The 20,006-nt window shown below is 37.7% G+C and overlaps 1 protein-coding gene across 8 annotated transcripts in view; it reads left to right on the forward strand.

Annotated features, from left to right (window-relative positions):
- Positions 1-20,006, forward strand: part of trpm3 (transient receptor potential cation channel, subfamily M, member 3) — a 131,965-nt gene that overhangs the window by 103,307 nt on the left and 8,652 nt on the right. For 3 of the 8 annotated variants that reach the window (XM_055049273.1, XM_055049274.1, XM_055049276.1), the window contains 12 exons: positions 2,922-2,951; positions 3,311-3,603; positions 4,448-4,676; positions 6,464-6,667; positions 9,287-9,427; positions 12,031-12,159; positions 12,752-13,003; positions 14,694-14,868; positions 15,894-16,022; positions 17,539-17,689; positions 18,333-18,526; positions 18,736-18,868. In XM_055049273.1, coding sequence (XP_054905248.1) covers positions 2,922-2,951; positions 3,311-3,603; positions 4,448-4,676; positions 6,464-6,667; positions 9,287-9,427; positions 12,031-12,159; positions 12,752-13,003; positions 14,694-14,868; positions 15,894-16,022; positions 17,539-17,689; positions 18,333-18,526; positions 18,736-18,868 — 2,060 coding nt within the window. The remainder of the gene's footprint in view (positions 1-2,921; positions 2,952-3,310; positions 3,604-4,447; positions 4,677-6,463; positions 6,668-9,286; positions 9,428-12,030; positions 12,160-12,751; positions 13,004-14,693; positions 14,869-15,893; positions 16,023-17,538; positions 17,690-18,332; positions 18,527-18,735; positions 18,869-20,006) is intronic. The other 5 variants (XM_055049275.1, XM_055049277.1, XM_055049280.1 and 2 more) reach the window with 3 other exon arrangements.

Here is a 20,006-nt window from a genome sequence, read left to right on the forward strand (position 1 = left end):
CAGTAATGAGTAATTCTACGTTTCTTATTCTTGAACTAATTTACAGGAGTACAGAGGAATAAGGGCACCTGTACTTTAAATCTGTGCATGCTGGCTCATAGCAAGTGTAGGCAGACTGAATGATAAGATATTTGAGAAATCTCCCTTTGTGAATGAGATAGTTGGAAAAAGTCCTCTGTGGTTTTGTGAGTGGAAAAATCAGAGGGTGCTTTTGTAAATCAGTCACAGTCCACCAAAGAAAAATAAATGGTTGTTATGCACTTGAAGCCATCAATCAGCCACTCAGAGTGATGTCGCTTTATCAAGTACTATCATAAATCAGAGGAAATAAGCACTTTTGTCGCGGCTCTCACAGAAACATAATCTCTATAGTCAAGTGGAGGAAGGGATCATTAAAATCAGACTCACGTTTAGGGCTTGCTTGTTTTACGTCTCACACACACACGCTGCCTGTTACATGGTGTTCTGTTGCTCATTCTGCTTCAACAATTTCATTATTGCCTCAGGTGTAGTTCAAACAGAACAATGCTCAGGTGTGTCTCAAACTGTTTATTGTTTATCAGTGGACTCAAATGAGTATGTATTTTTGAGCATATTCAGTTCAGTTTACATTGAGTGCTGGAGAACACTGACAAAATGCAGGCAATTCTTTTGCATAGCAATTGCAAAATAAAAGGATTAAGGTAACTTTGAAAGTGCACACGTTGTTTGGACCCAGATGGCAGGAGCTTCCGTCACAAAGCAAAATTTACAGCTGCTTTTATACAACAAAACAACATTTGCATTATAAAATTCATTCGTAATTGCAGCCAGACATTAAAAATGCGATGCACATATCACAACATACAGGAGGACCTCTTAGTTTATGCCTTATTGAAAAACGATTCATTTTTGTATGAATGGAAAAGTGAGATACAGTCATCTCCATCTGAAGAAGCTGTCCATTGACAGATGCTTGACAGTTAGACTGTATCATGCTTTTTACAAACTGCTTTCTACATACATGATTGTGCTCTTGAAAGTTCAGCCTTGCAAACAGTATATGCACTTCTCCACAGAGACAGTAGTGACAGCATCAGACAGCTGAGTGAGCAGATGTACATTAAGAAAACTGCACATGCTGAACCCGTGACCTCCTCAATGAGTGGGACACAGTTCTTCTCACTTCTGCCCACATGGTCTCAGTCTGCTTCTCCATGCAGTAGGGGAGCCTCACTTTGAATAAATAATGCACACAGTTGATATGAGCGATTATCCTTACTGTACCGTGAACACTTGTCTTCCAGGGGGATAGAAATGCTCCACTAAGTGAATTTCCTGAAGAGGTTAGACATAATGTGAACATTTTTTGCTGTGCCCCTCAGCCACTTCGATGGCAGAGAACAACTGTGAGCCCAGCTGGGTCATTTTGGAACTGCAATCCCTTTCAGAAAAAAAAACAACACATTCAAATCACAAAATTCAGTAAGATTTATTTGGATTTTACGTGATAGGTCAACTGAGAGAAATGCATAATTGTGAAAAAGTATGAAAAGTTGTGTATAATTTTCAAGATTCTCTGCTACAAAAATAGTGTGAATAGTTTGACTTACATTTATATCCAACACACCTGAGTCTATTGCTTGGAGGAGGACATTGGAATGAATTACATAAAAGAAGATACTGAAATAGTTTCCTTTTTAAAAATATCTCAATCTCTTTCTCACTCTGGATGGAGAGTGTAAAAGAACACGATTGGATTAAGGTCTAAAATTATCTGGAGAAATTCTAACATTACCATAGTTTTAGTTTTAGTAAAGTCTTCAGGATGATGTGCACTGTTGGGATTCAAACTACCATTTTCTAGCCTTTTATTAATTATGTTTTTCTTCTTGCCTCTCTCCTGTAACAGTCAGATTTGAGGATTGCATTAGTCTACAGACTCTCCCATCTCACCTGTTGCTGCAGAGTTACTGTTCCTCTCTTCACAAGATTGTGCTCATATTTGGATTGATATACTTTAATAATTAGGTGACTTCTGATAGCAGCTGGTTGCGCTTTTTATTCTGAGCTTTTACAGTAACAGGGCTGAGTACAAATGGACACCACACTTTTTAGACATATTTGTGAACATTAGGTTTTTGCATGCTCCCTCTTCCACATAATTATGATTCTGTGGTCAGTGGTCTATAACACTGAAACAAAAACGAATATATTGAAGTTTATGGTTTGCTATAATAACATGTGAACAAGGATAACTTTGCTTGGCACTGTAGTTTTTTGAAGTGTTCTATGAACCACTATGATGAACATTAATTTGTTGAAATCCAGAGCCTTGATACTAATTTTGTCATGCCATTTTGTAATTCCACCATTTGATGACCCAAAACATGAATGGAGTACTTTAGATGTTTTTTTTTTTCTTTGTCACTGTACTGTAAATTTCAGAGGCTTGGTTTCTTCCACGTAATGCTACAAGATGGAAATAGAAAGGTGGTTACAGAGGCGCAGATACCGTGGGAGCAAAGAAGCAGGACAAGAACTAAAGATAATAGAGAGAGTCAGTTCTCGTTTCACTGTGATTTGCTGGATGAACTGAATGTGCCATTACACAAGTATATGGAAAGTAACAACGACTCTTCCAAATAGATATTGCAATTCCCAAATGAAACATGAGCTATTTTTACCAACGTGATGATAGCTCATGAATGCATAATTCATACATGTCCTGGTTTTTGACAGATACTCTGTACTGTAAAGACACTTTGCTGTAAAGCATGTAAAACAGGACATTGTTTCCTCAAATATATAAATGCAATCTCTTGGTACGGCTTTAGACAATTCTTGAACGGAAGCCCATTTAAATTTGTAAGTTATGTCTTATTGCACTGAAAATACAATCAGCAGGATTTAATCTAAATGTGCTTTTGTCACCTTTATAGCCCAAGGCACTGAAGCTGCTGGGGATGGAGGTGAGTATTGTTCTTTGAAGGTTGCAATCCACTCATTTCTTTATTGTTTCTCTCACGCTGCCCTCAAATACTCCTACTTGTAAAATATGCCAAATGGTATTTTGCAGCCCCATCAAAAAAATAGTTCAATAGCTCAATGTGAGTTTTGTGCTCCACAACCTATTAAAGGAAAAACTTAGCTTACTCTAAAATGAATTGGATGGAAATCTGTATAGGAACTTGTGGGACAGCTGCAATATTTTGGTCAAAAAACCTGCTAGAATTTTTTCAGTTTACTGTCTTCTGAAAACCTAAATAAATTAAATTAGGCTTAATGTAAGAAAAAGTATAAAATTACACTCTTGACTTCATTCTATCAGGATGACATGCCAATCCGGAGAGGCCGGCAGAAGACGACACGTAAGCGAGAGGAAGAGGTGGACATTGATTTGGATGATCCCGAGATAAACCACTTCCCCTTTCCCTTCCACGAGCTCATGGTGTGGGCTGTACTCATGAAGCGCCAGAAGATGGCACTGTTCTTTTGGCAGCATGGCGAGGAAGCAATGGCCAAGGCCCTGGTTGCATGTAAGCTGTGTAAGGCTATGGCACACGAAGCGTCTGAGAATGACATGGTGGATGACATCTCCCAAGAACTCAACCACAACTCCAGGTGGGTGACATGAAGTTGAAGGAACTTGAAGGGATCGAGTTGGGGATTTAGTAAAGATGGATGCTCGCATACTGAAACTAGCCTTCTCTACTGCATCTCAGCCCTTTTTGGTGGATGTGACACGTACATGCATCATGTTATTGAAAGAAATACACTCAAATTAAGGTGATGATATAAACTATGGAAATATTATAAATCAAGGAAAATGTTTAAGTTGCAAACACAGCTGGTTAAAAAAAACACACTGCTTTGGGGCTTCACCAAACTATCACTCCCAATGTCACAAATGCACATGAAACACAGTGAGTGTTTTCCAATGTGAACATCTTTGTGCTCGTATCAATCAAGAGAAGAATTAAAGCACATTTTTCAATATTCTATGACCCTCTGAAGGCTTGATTGCCTCTATGTTTTTTAACCAGTTTTTGGGATTTCTACAAGTAGCTGATTTGTCAGTGTGAGAGTCCTGACCGGATTAGCCCATCAGTGAAATATTACAACGAGGGCCCATTGAGAGATTTTAGAACAAGCAACAACGTTTTAATATCACCCCTCTTTGGCACCAGAAGTCATAAAAGACGGGTGATAGTTGGTCATGTTTCCGCTTACCGATAAGAAGATGGGTGGTTGTTTTCTATTGCTGGTAGTTTATAACTAGAAGTTTACATACAACAAAAAAGACACACAGCTTTGATAATCACTAACCACTTGGATGTTTAGGGTTATTGTTAATTTAAAGGACCCATTTGCCCAATAGCTTTAACTTCCTTGCTACAGACTACAGGACATCACTCAAATAATGAAGACAATTTTCTCTTTTTACGTTTTCTACGACGTTTCACAGAGAGTTCGCCCAGCTAGCTGTGGAGCTCCTAGACCAGTCCTATAAACAGGATGAGCAGATGGCAATGAAGCTACTGACATACGAGCTCAAAAACTGGAGCAACGCCACCTGCCTGCAGCTGGCGGTAGCAGCTAAACACCGAGATTTCATCGCCCATACCTGCAGTCAGATGCTGCTGACCGACATGTGGATGGGGCGTCTCCGTATGCGCAAAAATTCAGGCCTCAAGGTAGGATGACAAGTGCAGATATGTAGTTCACCCTGATGCATCACTTATGAACTTCACAGCATTTAATAATTGGCATAACCTGACTGGTATAATTGCTGAGCAAATATGGAGCATCTACAGCTTGTACATTTCTCTCAGAGAACGCTTACACAGCCAAAGTGTCGTTTACCTAAACAATATTAGAGTTAATGAAAAGTATAACATATTACATAAAAATTCAATTCCACAGCTATGATGTGGTGATTATGAAGTATACTATGCCAAAAAGAAGGGTGAGGGCTTCTAGAAAAAAATAAAATAAAATCATCTGGTTTTGTTTTTGCTTCCAAGTGAAGAAAATTAGGCAAACATTTCTCCTTTAAAGAAATGTTTAATCCTGCAGTTTACGTTTGACTGGTGCTTTTTGTTCTCAACCTCTCTTGTGGTTTAATGTATCACACGTGAATATAGGAATGTTTAAAATGCATGTTATTAATTTGGTAGAACTGATTTAAATTCTTTTGCCTTTTGCTCAGGCAAAAGAAAGATGCTAATCAGTTGATAACAGTTAAACAGAGATATTGGGGTTGTGACCAGTCTGAGTACGCTTGTCATTTCTTAATTTGTTTAAGTCTCTTAAGTCAGAGGGTATGAATGACTTGACCTTAATTTAAAAAAAAAAAAGTCCAATAAAACTTGCATGGATTCTGATATGCTGAGTCAAGAGCAAATTTTTTATCGAACACCATTGGCTGAATTTTGAATGATATTTGCTTGTCTGGGTTCTCCAGATGTTTGATTTTAGGGTGACCAGAAAGGTCATGACTATTTATAATGAAGACTTGCCTCAGGATTTCCAGAAGTGTGGCATTACACTCCTCTACATGGTGAATGAAGTGGGACAATGGAACAGACTGGTGTACTGGCCTTTTTGCTGGAGAGCAAGACAGACCTTGCAGTTCAGTAAATATTTGTTGTCGTTCGCTGGAGGAAGTGAGAGTGCACTGCCAGGACAAACTCAGCGGAGCAGAAAGACAAAGGAGAAACCACAAGTGGAACAAACAAGATTTTATGGCCCTGGGAGTTTACAATAAAATAACAATGTCAAAACAATAAGTCTGCATATGGTTTAGCTGTATTAGATGCAGGAGCAGCCGTCCTCAACACTCTTGTTCTCAAATTACTCCCCAACAAGTAGTACACATCTTTCTTTATGCTTAAATAAGTCAGACAGGATCGGTCTTCACCTTTGACCCTTTGATGGGACAACAAGAAAAAACAAGTCCTTTTTTGTGAAGAGTTACTGATAAATATTTCACTGGTAACAGCTCATATTCATTTAACTAATGCTGCATTATTGATGTATTGCGCTGACACTGCAGTCATTGAATTTCCCGTTGTGATAAACTATGGGCAATTATCATAAATGTTTGCAGGTTTATGCAGCTGCTGACAGATAAGAGCACACTTGATTATGGTGTTAACCAGCTTCCTCTCTTTTCCACAGATCTACTGTAAGCTCTTCTTGCTGAGATTGTGCTGCTCTGATTTTGCATGTCAGAAGTGAGAGCAGCATATCTGTATCACTTCTGTCTGATCCAGGTGTTGCTCTCATTGACCCGCAGCAGGACAGTAATCATGCTGGCTCTCTGAAATAAGGGTTATACAGACATCACATTGAATTCCAATAAACTACAATAAAATTAGCGTTTCAAAAAATACTTGTACACACTGTATATTCAGTATATTGCTGTTGTCAAATACAGCACTTCATCATCTCATTTCCTTTCATTTTATCTGTCAATCAGGTCATCTTAGGCCTGCTTCTTCCACCGTCCATCCTGAGCCTAGAGTTCAAAAACAAGGATGAGATGTCCTACATGCCGCAGGATCAGGACACGTACCTGCAGGAGAAGGAGGAGGAGGAGCCAGAGAAACCAGTCAAAGAAAAAGAGGAGGAGGACATGGAGTTCACAGTAAGATCTTACTGTGAGACGCAGTACAACTCTGTGGTGAGAGAACCCACCTCAGCCCCGCATCTCAGAAATTATACACATAATCAAACAAGACAACACACACACACACACTTTATTTGGCTCCAGAACTGATCACAGTCCATATTCTGTGTGCCTTTATAAATATCTCTTGTGGATGCATTTTTACTTTTGTTCCAATTGTCCACAATGAGAAATGAGCGACCATGTGCACACAGTGCTTCCCACACACTTACTTGTTTCTCTATTCTGGCCAGCTGGACAGTTCCAGTAAAAACTGGCCTTTCCTGTTTCTCGTTGTCTTAGCAAAGATTTGGTGTGGAGTTGTAGCGTCTCAGTCTGTCGCCGACTGTGGGTTCCCTCGTGTGTGTTCCTTGCTCTCTCTCTCCTTCTTTTTTTCTCTTTCTTTCTTGTTCTTTTCCAAACTCCTTTGCTTTTCTATTTTTTTCTTACTTTTATCCTGTAAATCCTCCTTGTCTCTCTTGCTCTTTCTCTCTTTACCCTCTCTTTTCCCTCCAAACGTAGGTCTGATTGAGGTACAGTACTGAATGCCAGCCGATTGCTGCCCCCCACTCTCTCACATCAGTGATGGTTTGCTGCAGCACATCTCTCAGCATGTCAGCTGCTGAGCATGGGAGGCCCAGGCTTTTGCATTATATAACTGTATCTGCTGGATGCTGCAGGGCTTTAATCATGCAGAGTCTGAGTGCATTCTCCCAGCTCACAGTGGAAGAGTTGGTCCATCCGCATAGACATGGATGTACAGCAGGAATAGGATCCGTTCTGTTTCAGTTCGTCTGGTGATGATTCCCTGATCCAGTTTGTTTTCTTCCAAGCGAAGACGTGGGATTAGAAAAGTCGTTTCAATCCCCAAACTGGATCAAGTCATTATCTCAAGAAGTGACTCAACTGAAATCGTACGTCTTCGGAGCCACTGTACATACTTTCCATCTGCATACAGCTAAGCCAGCCAGCAAGCCAGCGCAAATGCATACAAAACTGGGCTTGTAACACTTACTTGAAGGCCCTGAGGCACTCTGGTATAAAACAAAACAAACAAAAAACATGTTTCCAATGCCAGAGAATGCATTGTTACAATCCATTTGTTGTTGCCCTGGCTTCTGACTGCTCAGACACACCTTCAGATTCTTATGAATCGCAGACAGATTCATACACCAACCGCTTCACCACAGAGGGAGATTGTATTGCTGTATCCTCAGATATTTTAGATGAGCTACTCTCTAATGAGTTTCAATGCTTGTGTGACATCTTGAATGAGTAAAGAGCATGTTGATTGCAGTAAAGGCATGGTGTGACTTTCACACGGGCACCTTTATCTGTTACTGCCAAAATTCCAGTGAGTGTGTGGCTGGGATAAAACAACGTTTCACACATTTGGAAGATAAACACATCCCTGTGTACTTACATGTAGACACATTTTCTTTGATTTCAGGCTGATTTAAAAAAAATAGTTTAGCACTAGCATACCATGTTAAAGCTTGGGTCAGCTCTCAAACATACAGTGTTAGTCAAAAGTTTACATACACACATTATTATCATGCATGTCATATTCATTTTTGAGTTACATTTCAACCATTCTTTCTCCAGGGCATAAAGAGTATTTAGCAAACACCTTTTATATTGCAATATACAATACACAGCTGAACATAAATGTAAATAAATGTAGGCTGCTTTATCAACTCAAAGGTTTTTGTCCAGGCTTTAACCATCTGACCTCATCTGATGACAGGAAATAATCTCAGATGTTCAGGAAACATCGGTAGCAGTTTCCTGTTCATGGCTAAGTGACGATTGGACACTTCAGCAAATATGTGTTTGTTTACATTTTAGCCAGTATGTATATATTTTCAACTTTTATGAATTAATTAAAAATCTGCAAAACTTGTTGAATTACCATACAAAAACACACTAATAAATCATTAAGAGGTTTAAATTATTATGACATTCATGTCCTTAAGACGTGCATGCAAACATCTGACTGACACTGTATATTTTAGTTCCTTTTAAACTAACAGTCCAATTCTGTGGATAAGCTCCCTCAGAGAAATGGTGTTGCTTTTACATTAAGACCATGACCCATTAAAAAACAATGGGCTCCGAACCCTCTCTCATGGATTTAAAAACTGTGTCACAGATTGATATGAGATATCTATGTCTTATCTTTTTCCTCCTCTCACGCTGTCCTCTTCCTGTCTCTATCTCATTGTCTGTCTCCTGCCTCCTAATTGTTGTCTGAGACACAATCCATGAGTGTCTGTGTCCTCGTCATACCGTGTTACGATATCAGCCTTCACTCAAACTCCACCTCACACAGACATTTCACATCTTGGAATGACGGCATTGCCTGCGCTTGCTTCTTTGATTACATTATTTTTTTTTTAAAAAAAAGCTGCTGTTGCTCATGATATAACCCTCTTCTCCACTTTTGTTTAAATTTCTTTCACCCAACCTTTCCTTTTCCCACCTCCTCCCCTTCCAATACGTGTCCTCCTCTCTATCCTCATTCTGCATCTCCTCTGCGATTCCATTCCTTCCCACACTCTTCTTTCCTGAAATCCTCACACCTTTCCCTCCCTCGTCCCTCACTTGCTCCGTGTGGGCTTCACACTCGCCCAGGCGATGCTGGGTAAGGTAACCACAGAGACATCCAGAAAGAAGGATGTTGAGGAGGTTCAGAGCCGCCACCGCCTTATCCCCATGGGACGCAAGATATATGAGTTCTACAACGCTCCAATTGTCAAGTTCTGGTTTCATACGGTCAGTGTCGGCTTCAGCAACACCTCCCACATTCTCGTGTGGAAATTGTTTCTGCTGACTATGCAGCCATTAATGTCTACTTTCACACACAGCCTCTGTTGTCATTAGGCTCCTGTTCCGCAGTGTCATTACTGAGGTGCTAAAGTTAAGTGAGAAGTGGGAGACTCCTGAAAGCAGCAGGCTGAGAAAAGAAAAAGAGAAAGAACGAGGAAACTAAAATTACTTACTGTGAAACTGCCAATTCAACAACACAAATACATATTTAAACCTAATGTAATGTTCTGACATAATGCTTCCAGTAACTCGTGCACAAAGTAAAAATTAAATTTATCTTTAGATAGTAAAGACAACAACATGAGCAGCATGTGTCAAGATTTTGCTCCTTTTGTTGCCTTTGGCGTGCAACTTCTGTTTGGTGTCATTTCTGCCTGTGAGGAAGTGAATAATAGTTCATACAAGCTGATCGTTGGTTTCCTACACTTGAATGCCTTCAATTTGCTCATTCAATGGAAACATCTCATTAGCACCAGCAGAAGTTTTTACTTTTTATTCGAGCTAACAAAATATTTCAACTGTTTTCTTGTTATTTTCTTCCTTCACTCTTGCGCTTCACCAACCTCCCTTTTCCATAATTGATGTTAAATCTGCAGTATGTAACTGAATTCTTAGTCTAGTTAGCATGGCCACTGATAAGGGCCTGTCACTGTAAGTCGTTTCTCCGCCATCCGCACTGTTGCAGCAAACTGGAAATCTTTAGCTTGTGCAAACTGTATGGAGGAGGGTTTGAGCAGTGCATACACTAGCTTGATTGCCAGTGCCAAGACACTCCTCCTGACTCTTCTTCAGTGCTTCTAATGGGGAACTGTGTGTTTCTTTAGATGGCTGTAGGACCACATAGAGGAGGTAGAGGAGCTTAAGTTTTGTATAATAAGAGATTTTCTGTCTCATATTATACTGGCAGGACATGGTGGTTTCCTACACTTGAATGATCTAGCAAATATGTAATAAAACATGTTTTTATAAAAGTTATTTATTGCAACTTTAAAGAGGAATGTTGCACAGTGTGTCTGATGTATTGTGTCTAAGGAGCAGATGGTTGTTTTTTTTCTCAGAATTTGATCCTCGGCTTATTATGTCATTTATATTCTTCCTTGTCACCAGCTGTGGAGCGATCGCATGATTTTATAAATCAGGCTTAATGTTTTTCATGCATGTGGGATTTAATGAGAAAAGTCTCTGACACCCATATTACAGTCTCTTCACTGACTTGCATCATTGGTATGCTTGACTTGCAGCTAATGAATGAGCTGTTCCTATTTCCATTATTGTTGTTTTAATTTGCTTTCTAAATATGTCAAAGGTTTTGCTGTTCATCAGAATTTAAATGCTACTGAATGTGCTTTGATATAGAAAAATGTAAGACGCTGATTAAAAATAAATTCAGCCGTCGATAATCAAATAAAAATGTGCACAAATATTATACAGATATATTTTATATCATTATTTCTGAGAAGTATCACCTTGACTTTCAATCTTATAAACCAATTTAAGAAGTCTTTATTGCCAACAACAGACCTTAATTTAGTAAATTCACATTGCTGCAGTAACAACACCTATTTATTAGCCCAACTTTACATTTAGAGGAAAATGAACTGATTCAGTTATCTGTTCAATTGCTTAATCATGTATTGTAACTGTACAATATCATGAAAATGCCATTCCATTGAGATAATTATATTAGGACTCTAAAGATAAACAGGATTTTACTATTCCTTTAAAGCAAATGCAGTATGATTAGGGAGTTCACATTTCAAGCTGTCTTGCTAATTGCTAATTAATATTATCAATTAGCACTATTAATATACATAGCACTACGTCAGTCATTTACATGTGCATTTCCTAATCCAGCATGTCCTACGACAGGCAGAATTTAGTTTAAAAACAGAACAACTATTTACTGTGATAAATTAATTTTGCTGTGAAATATATTTCCAAACTGTAGCCATTTGTATCAACAGGCAACACATCACTGTAGAAAAATAGTTTCCTTTCTAGAAGACTTTTACTTGTTTTAGGGTTCCCCTAACACCTCACTGAACCTGGAAATTGCCTACTTATTCTTTTTCGCGCAGTGGAAGTGACAACTTCCACTCAGAGGAGTCTTGCTGTCAGCATGAATAGTTATGACTTATGTATGGCTTGTTTGTTCCCCGACTGGAAAAAAAAAAAGATCAGATTTTTATCTTCCAACCTGCCAATCATCAAAAGGAGCCATTTAATCTTAAAATTGGACAGTCCTAGTAACCAGGTGATTCTCAGAGCATCTCTAGTTTTGGCTCCCTCAGAATAGCCATTAGGTCAGCCCCTGTGGTCACTTTATCAGGGAGTTATTCATTTTACGTAGCATATTAATTGTTTTTAACCCTGAACTATCCCTTTAAAAGTTACAGTGCTGCCCCTTCTTATTATTTTTTGAATAAATGTAATGCGGTTGTATTTTGATTTCATGTATTGTGCTTGTATCTGTGAAAAGACCCAAAACAGGTATGTCACTAAAATATGATGCCACTCATTATTTTTCTTCTTTGTGTATTTTTATGCAGATGGCATATGTGGGGTACCTGATGTTGTTTAACTACATTGTCCTGGTTAAGATGGACCTGTGGCCTTCTCCTCAAGAGTGGATTGTCATTGCTTACATTTTCACCAATGGCATTGAAAAGATGAGAGAGGTAATGGATTATGATTGTGATACAATACATTGATATCTACTGGGTACAGGATAAACAACTCACAAAGCACCTAGACTTTTAATTAGCTTTAGCAGTGAGAGAGAGGAGATTCAAGCGTTATGTCTATTTCACGAAATAGTTCATAACACATAAGAAAATCAGTGATGGATCTGTAAAAGGGGAGATTAAAAAAGCACATCAAAGAAAAGCAAAAGGGGAGCAGGATGGTGATGAAGATGAAAGCAAGAACCAGAAATAACACAAAAAACGAGTAAACAGAAAAAATACTTTGTGGCCATATGAGAAGTTCTGCCCCACTCTGTGCTTTTTTAAAGTAAGTGTATGAAATGTATAAATCATTGTGTCACATCATTTTCAGCAACACTGTATGTACTTCCTCAGATGTCAAATTCTCTGATTGGTGAACCCATACTGCCATCTTATGGTGATCATGTTGAAATGCATTTCTACTCTCCTATTTCTGTCACTTTTTCAGGTCATTTATTTCCACCATTCTGCTTCTCAGCTTGAGAGTTTATGAATCCGACTTATAACCAGTACTAAGTGACTGTATGTTCGTGCTGTTTTCTAGATCTTGATGTCAGAGCCGGGAAAGTTGCTACAGAAGGTAAAGGTGTGGCTACAAGAGTACTGGAACATCACTGACCTCATGGCCATCCTCATCTTCTCCGTCGGTATGGTCCTACGCCTCCAGGAGCCACCGCTCATGAACTACGGGCGGGTCATCTACTGCGTCAACATCATCTACTGGTACATTCGGCTGCTCGACATCTTCGGAGTCAACAAGTACCTGGGGCCCTACGTGATGATGATTGGCAAGATGGTGAGAGGAGACGGGGGTGGAGTTTACTTCTTTTGCCTCCTGTCTTTATCATTATTTTTGCCTCGTAATAAATTCTTCTTTGACATCTGTTTAGTCATGATAGCAAGTGTATAATCTCTGAACCAGTTCAAAGAGAACCCCCGAGACTCTTAACTTGTTTGTTTGATCTCAACAAGTTCAAGATCAGAGCCTCAGATTTACGCACACAGATCTAAATCAGTAACTATCTGATGCTTGACTGCTTCTGACGCCAGCTGTGTACCGGTGAACTTAAAGTCTTTGATATGATAAATAGCTGTTAGGTAGAAGAGGAGATTTGGATTTGCATTAAATGATCCTGTCAAGGTGTTGGGTAATGGGTTCCTTCAGCTTCATAAGCTGGCTTTGTGTCAGAGTAAGTGAGGAGATGAAATTATACTGAGAGCAAAAAGTAAAAAATTTGTTTCTCTAAAAAAACAGTATTATGTAAAAAATGTTTTACATGATGTATATTTCATACAAAAAGAAAAAAAAATATTTTTAAGCAGCTCAAGAGTGAAATAACTGTCATCAAATTGATTTCACAAATATGATTATGCAATATACATAAAACATGTTTAATCAAACTTTTATTGAAACACATATTATGCTTCAAATGTGTGAAGAACATATTTTTACAGAACCCAACCTTTAATTTTGACATAGGCCTATTTACGTGATTAGGGGGGCGGATGGTGCTTTGTCACACTTTGTGGCACACCAACCAATCCACTTGTTTGCTTTGCTTTTGACTGGCTCAACAGAATATGTAAACACTGTGTAAACATAGTAATAATGGCTTACTTTTTTTAATAATAATACTAAGAACATTAAATTATCGGCTTGATGTTTTCCTGGGGAATAAAAGTAATATTACACAAATGTTTGCAGTAATACACATCAGACAGTTCAATTAAAATAAAACAGCTGGAAATCTGGCTGGCGAGGTTGCATGGAGATCCAAAGAAAATTCAATTTGTTGTTGTTCAAATTGTCAGGAGAATGTGGAGCGAGGTGGAAATATTTCCACTCCTCACTCATAGAGAAATGCAACAAAGAGTGGCATCTTATTATCTTTGAGGCTCCATAGTTCTCAAACAGTAACAACATCAACATGGGGAGTTTTCTAAATATTGGTGGGACTACAATCGTAAGAGCTTTGCACTACGACGAGGCTTTCTGTCAACAATCAGTCAAGGTAAATCAGGAATTTAAAAGGGGATGAATATATAGGCCTGTTTGTCTTCTTAAGGCACTGGACTCCTGGAAATAGTCAAATATATCTCCCTCAGCTCATTGTCCCTTAAGAGGAAATATGTTTGAAGGATTAAGTCTCATGCTACTAAAAATAGTTGTTCAAAATGACAAAATGATGACAGGGTACCAAGAAAGTGTTTCACTAATTAAAAACATTAGTTCTCAATGTGGGATTTTAAATAAATGCACAGAAATGAAAAGATGTGCTTCTTAAGATAAGAATTCAATGAAGATATAATATTTGTATAGACATTTTTATCCTTTTTGTTGTTTTACCAATATGAAAACAGTTTCAAATCTGTGTTTTCAATGCATTAGATTTGTTAATATTAATTGACATGATTTGAACATTGGAAAAGTAGAAAATCCTACCATTTCTTGACAATTCCCCTTCCTGTCTCCCTCCCTCTGTCAGATGATCGACATGATGTATTTTGTCATCATCATGTTGGTAGTGCTCATGAGTTTTGGGGTGGCACGTCAGGCCATCCTCAATCCTAACGAAGACCCGTCCTGGATGTTGGCCAGAAACATTTTCTTCATGCCTTACTGGATGATCTATGGGGAGGTGTTTGCTGACCAGATTGACCGTAAGTTTTGGGTGTCAGCTAGTGGAGAAAATTCATTTTGAATTTGGAGAAAGATCATTTCTGACTTCCTGAGCAAATAAGATAAATCTTAACTAAATCTGACACATTCTGTAGCTCCAGGACTGTGTTTTTAAATAAATATACATATGAGAGAAAGTAGTGTATTACAAACATTTTTCATCTTTTTGAACTTTTTCACATTTTATCAAGACAAACTTGAAAATTGAAAGAGAAATGTTCATGGATCGCAACATTTTTCATACAGTATAGGGAGGCTAAAGTCTACTTATGTGTAATTTAATGTAAAATGCCTGTGAAGGTATCAGAGGTTTGTTGGTGAACATCAGAACAGTGGCATAAAGAACATAGAGATGTAAGACTGAAGAATTTGAAGCAGTTAGATAGTAAAATATTGTCTCAAGCCTTAAACACACTTTTCAGTCCATACATGAAGATAGATATAGTAACAATTTCTATCTTCGATTTGTCTGTAAGCCATTGTCATCAAAAGGTTTTGCTTTCTGTGTATTAAATACATTTAATTCAGGTTTACTTTATGAAACAAGCACATAAATAAAATATAATATAAATATTTAGTTGTTTCACATGTCCCCAAAAGGATTGACTTATAACTTGGCAATAAAAAATACTGAAGTTTGCGGCTATAATGTTATAAAATGTGAAAAAGTTCAAGGGAAGTACTTATATTTGCAAGGTGCGGTAAATAGGACAAATTCCATTATTACTGTAGGAGTAATTCTTGACAAGTTGTTCACCATATAACAAGATTTCACAGTTTATCACGACTTTTTTTGTCTCTGAATTATTTTGTACCCTGTTAACATTCTGACGTAAGAATGACGTAAGAGGCATTTTGGAAGCGTATTTCAGACAGTTTTCCAAAGAGTGTCTGTGTGCTGTTCTGTTGTCTATTTGTATAGTACTGTAAATAAAGGTGTGAACTGAATGTGAGGAGTGGCCCAAAGAGAAGAGATCTGAAATAATGTTTCCATTCTTTGTTTCAGATATGCATAGTAAGAAGGTACAGCAAAGGCTGAATGACAAACTCTGGCTGGTCGAAAATAACTTACGAACGCACGGAACCTGGCGTAGTAGTGGTCCATCCCACATTGCTCTGACCACTCAAAATTCCAGTAAATCTATACATATAGACCTCAGTTTAACCACATTTACCAATCCTACCTTTCCTTCGTCATCCTCGCGTTACCACCATGTCATGCAAAGTCCCACCACTCGAGGCCACTTGAGAAAAAAAGTATGCATGTGTTTTCTTGCTGTAAGGCTAAAGTTGCCACTGTGACGGTATGTCAGGTCAGCTACTAAACTACTACTTTGACCAATCAGTCCAAGAAAAACTGATTCTGATCCAAATGCTTAAAGAGAAGAGCTAGTAGCTTGACCTAAGGATATACCCTGTAAGCAACTTTACTCCCACTAGTTTTGGCAATGGTCGCTCAGAGGGCAGCAGAACGTTTCAGATATTTTTACCTGTCTTAGGTCTTTGCTTTTGGTCAGCTGCCACATCAAGAGAAACCATCAAATACTTGATATTTCCTTGATGCCTCTTTCCTCAATTTTGTTGGTTGTTCCTAAATTTCTTTAATTTGGAGAACTGACCATGATTATACCACATTTCACACTAATCATAATACTTCAACTGTAGCTCAGCTTCTCAATGGAGCAGTAGCGCCACTGCTGAAATATTTCACTGTCTAAACCCAACATTTTGTGTGATTGATCTCAAAACCTTACTAAAAGCATTACATTACATTTGAATGAAGCGCACATCCATATCAGGACATAGTTATTATTCACCCTTCATCATCTGTAATCTGTTTTTTCACGTGGTTCAGTTGTCAGAGTTTTTGTGTCCAAAATTTGTGGACAAAAAAAAAAAAAAGAAAGAAAGAAATTACTTCAGTTCTCTGTCTTTGGGCTACATTGTGTGAAGAAATTGAGCACCGAGAAATGACAGCATGACCACACTGAATCTCCACGGCAAACAAACCAAGGACAAATGCTGAATGTTCCCTAGATCAGCCACAGCAACTGAACCATCATGGATGGAAAAACATACATTGTTTCCTAAATACATGTCAGATAGATCCCAGAGCAATCAACCATTGCAGAATGAAGTTATGGCTCTCACATGTGGCAATATATTTTAAACATACGTTTAAATATATTGAAAACAAAAACGGGAACAACACATGGTAAATGTGTTGTTCTGTGGATTTTTTTTTATTTCCATTTCTGTACATGAGCCCTTGCCATTATGATAATTCCTTTCTCAATAAAAGAAGCATGAAAATAAAGTATGCTTCTTGTTTGTTTGCAGAATGTCTTTATGTACTTTGTTTGATACTTCAGACCTGCTTGCCTTTAATTTTACTGTTTCCACTCAGTGTAATATAGGGCATTATTTTCTTTAATATGCATCTTAACTTTTGATTATATTTTTATTTCTGGTTTAATATATGCGTCTGCATGTGTATTTTTTTTTATTTTATTTTATTTTTTCAAACATGCATCCAAGATATCCATGAAAAGATGGATTAATAAAAGTCTATATATACATATATATTTATATATATATTTTATTTGCCTTGTATCAAAGTGTGTGTTTGTTCATTTTGTGACACTGTGCAGCTCCCTGCGGCCAGAATATAACCACAGAGGATGGGGTGGTGGTGACCCTGCCACCATGTAAGACTGGTGCTTGGATTGTACCTGCGATCATGGCTTGCTACCTGCTGGTGGCCAACATACTGCTTGTCAACCTGCTCATAGCAGTGTTTAAGTATGTAAACCTCTGATTGGTTTTTATGATATTGAAATATTTAGATTCATATAATTTAGATCCATCTTATTGTTTGCATACAATAAGACAGAGTATAGTTGGAGAAGTACAGTACATTGTACTGGTACACTGTGCAAACTAAATGTAATTATGGAAGAAGGAGCTCAAATATCTTTAACTTAATCTAAACTCAAAACCAAGTGGGTTTTCAGCAGAATTATGTATGATTCTCTAATAATCATGTTGAAGCCTCAACTTAAAACATGAATTGTTGTGGCTGGTGGAAAACTCACTGAAGAGGCGAGGAAAGTTTAAATATCTTCCAAGAACTATGTCCCAAATGTGTTGAAGACTTCTAGCAATTATGCTCTGTATATACTTTGGCCTTTAAAATTTTAAATCGATTCATAGATAAGGAAAGACATGTCAATTCTTGAATCAAAATATTTTATGCGTGCTTGTTAGGCATCCTTTAAAAAAGCCCAGACTGTTATGTCACCCAAACCTTAAACGGTCAAGTTTAAGGTTTAGTTTATGTGATGGTCAGCATTAAATGCAGCATCTTTGATGACTGGATTCACTTTATTGTCACATCTCTAAATCAGTCATGGCTAAACTTATGTTTGTTTTTCATTATTCACAGCAACACATTTTTTGAGGTAAAGTCCATCTCAAACCAGGTGTGGAAGTTCCAGCGCTACCAGCTAATCATGACATTCCACGAACGGCCGGTCCTTCCTCCACCCCTCATCATCTTCAGCCACATAACAATGGTCCTAAAACATCTATGCTGCCGCTGGCGCAAGCATGACGACGACGAGAGGGACTATGGATTGAGTGAGTGGAAGATAAACATAAAACCAAGTCTTAAAACTGAGTGCAAAGAGCAAAATGTTCAGCATTCAAATTTGTAATTTGTTTTAAGCTTGTTATTTCATCATTTATGCGAATATATTTATAGTATTATCAAGACAGAGTAAGTGGCTGTGGCTGTTTTGGTAATAGAATAACATTTACATTTTTCCTTTTTTTGTTTTATTTCGCAGAGTTATTCATCACTGAGGATGAGCTGAAGAAAGTTCATGACTTTGAGGAGCAATGCATAGAAGAGTACTTCAGAGAGAAAGACGACAGATTCCACTCATCAAATGATGAACGGATCAGAGTCACATCTGAAAGGTCAGATGTGACACAGAAATAATCTACTGTGCGACGCAGAAATATTTGCTACTATTGAACTTTCTTACAATGTGTTACATTGCAGCCACAAAATATCATGTATTTACTTTGGATTTTATCTGACAGACCATCAGACATTAAGTTCTTTAATTTGAAATTAAAGGGAAACAATGCTTGATTTCAAAAGCTATTCAAAAAATCTGAAAAAAGTGGAATGTATTTTTAAATTTCTCTGCAAGTTTAGCTGGAAGTCATTTGGAGGTTTGGCTGTGCCTGCTTTCCACATCTACAGACTGATTTGTTGCCCTACAGTGTCAAGATAAAGGCAATGTTTCAGTCGTATATAATAGAAAGACTCCACGGAAAGAAATTATGTACTTATAACCAAAAGCCCTCAAGTAGATTTAGGTCTGGACTTTGACTAGACTATTGCAACACAATAATATGCTTGAACTTAACCATTCATGATTGTATGTTTAGAGTCATTTTTCTGCTGGAAGGTGAACCTCTGCCCCAGACTCAAGACTATTGCAACCTCTAACAAATGTTCTTCCACTTTTGCACTATCTTTAAGCTCCATCCATCTTCCCATAAACTTTAACAAGAAATGACAAACATTGCACTTTATAAGTTGATTTGAAATGGTAATTTTCTTTTGTTTCACCACAATAACTTTTTCAACATGTTTAATTCTTACAATGGCTTTTTTTTTTCTTTATCACTCCTCCATAACTGTCAGAGGCATCCTCTCGGCTTATTTCGTCATCAATACTCTCCATTATCATTGTCAATACTTTTCATTCCTAGTTTGTCAGTTTCAATTGTGTGTTGGTCAGTTTTCAGCTCTGCCATATTAAAGCTCTGTGTAGCTTTCTCAGAGCAGCTGTAATTAAACTGTAACTTCCACATGACAGACATATTGAATTTGCCATTATTTGGTTGTTCTGAGTATATTTTTTTTAAATAAATGAGCTCAAAACATTTCTAGATGTTACTAGAGAGAATAAATTAATCACCCCAATTAAGAGAAACAAGAGTAAATACAAAATCATACAAACTAGTACAAATATTAAAGTTTATTAAAATTTTGATATTTCAATGAAGTGATTACCTATCATGCAACTCAGTGCTAAATTTT

This window comes from Poeciliopsis prolifica, unplaced genomic scaffold (assembly GCF_027474105.1).
Source record: "Poeciliopsis prolifica strain line A6 unplaced genomic scaffold, Auburn_PproV2 SCAFFOLD028, whole genome shotgun sequence".
NCBI lineage: Eukaryota > Metazoa > Chordata > Actinopteri > Cyprinodontiformes > Poeciliidae > Poeciliopsis > Poeciliopsis prolifica.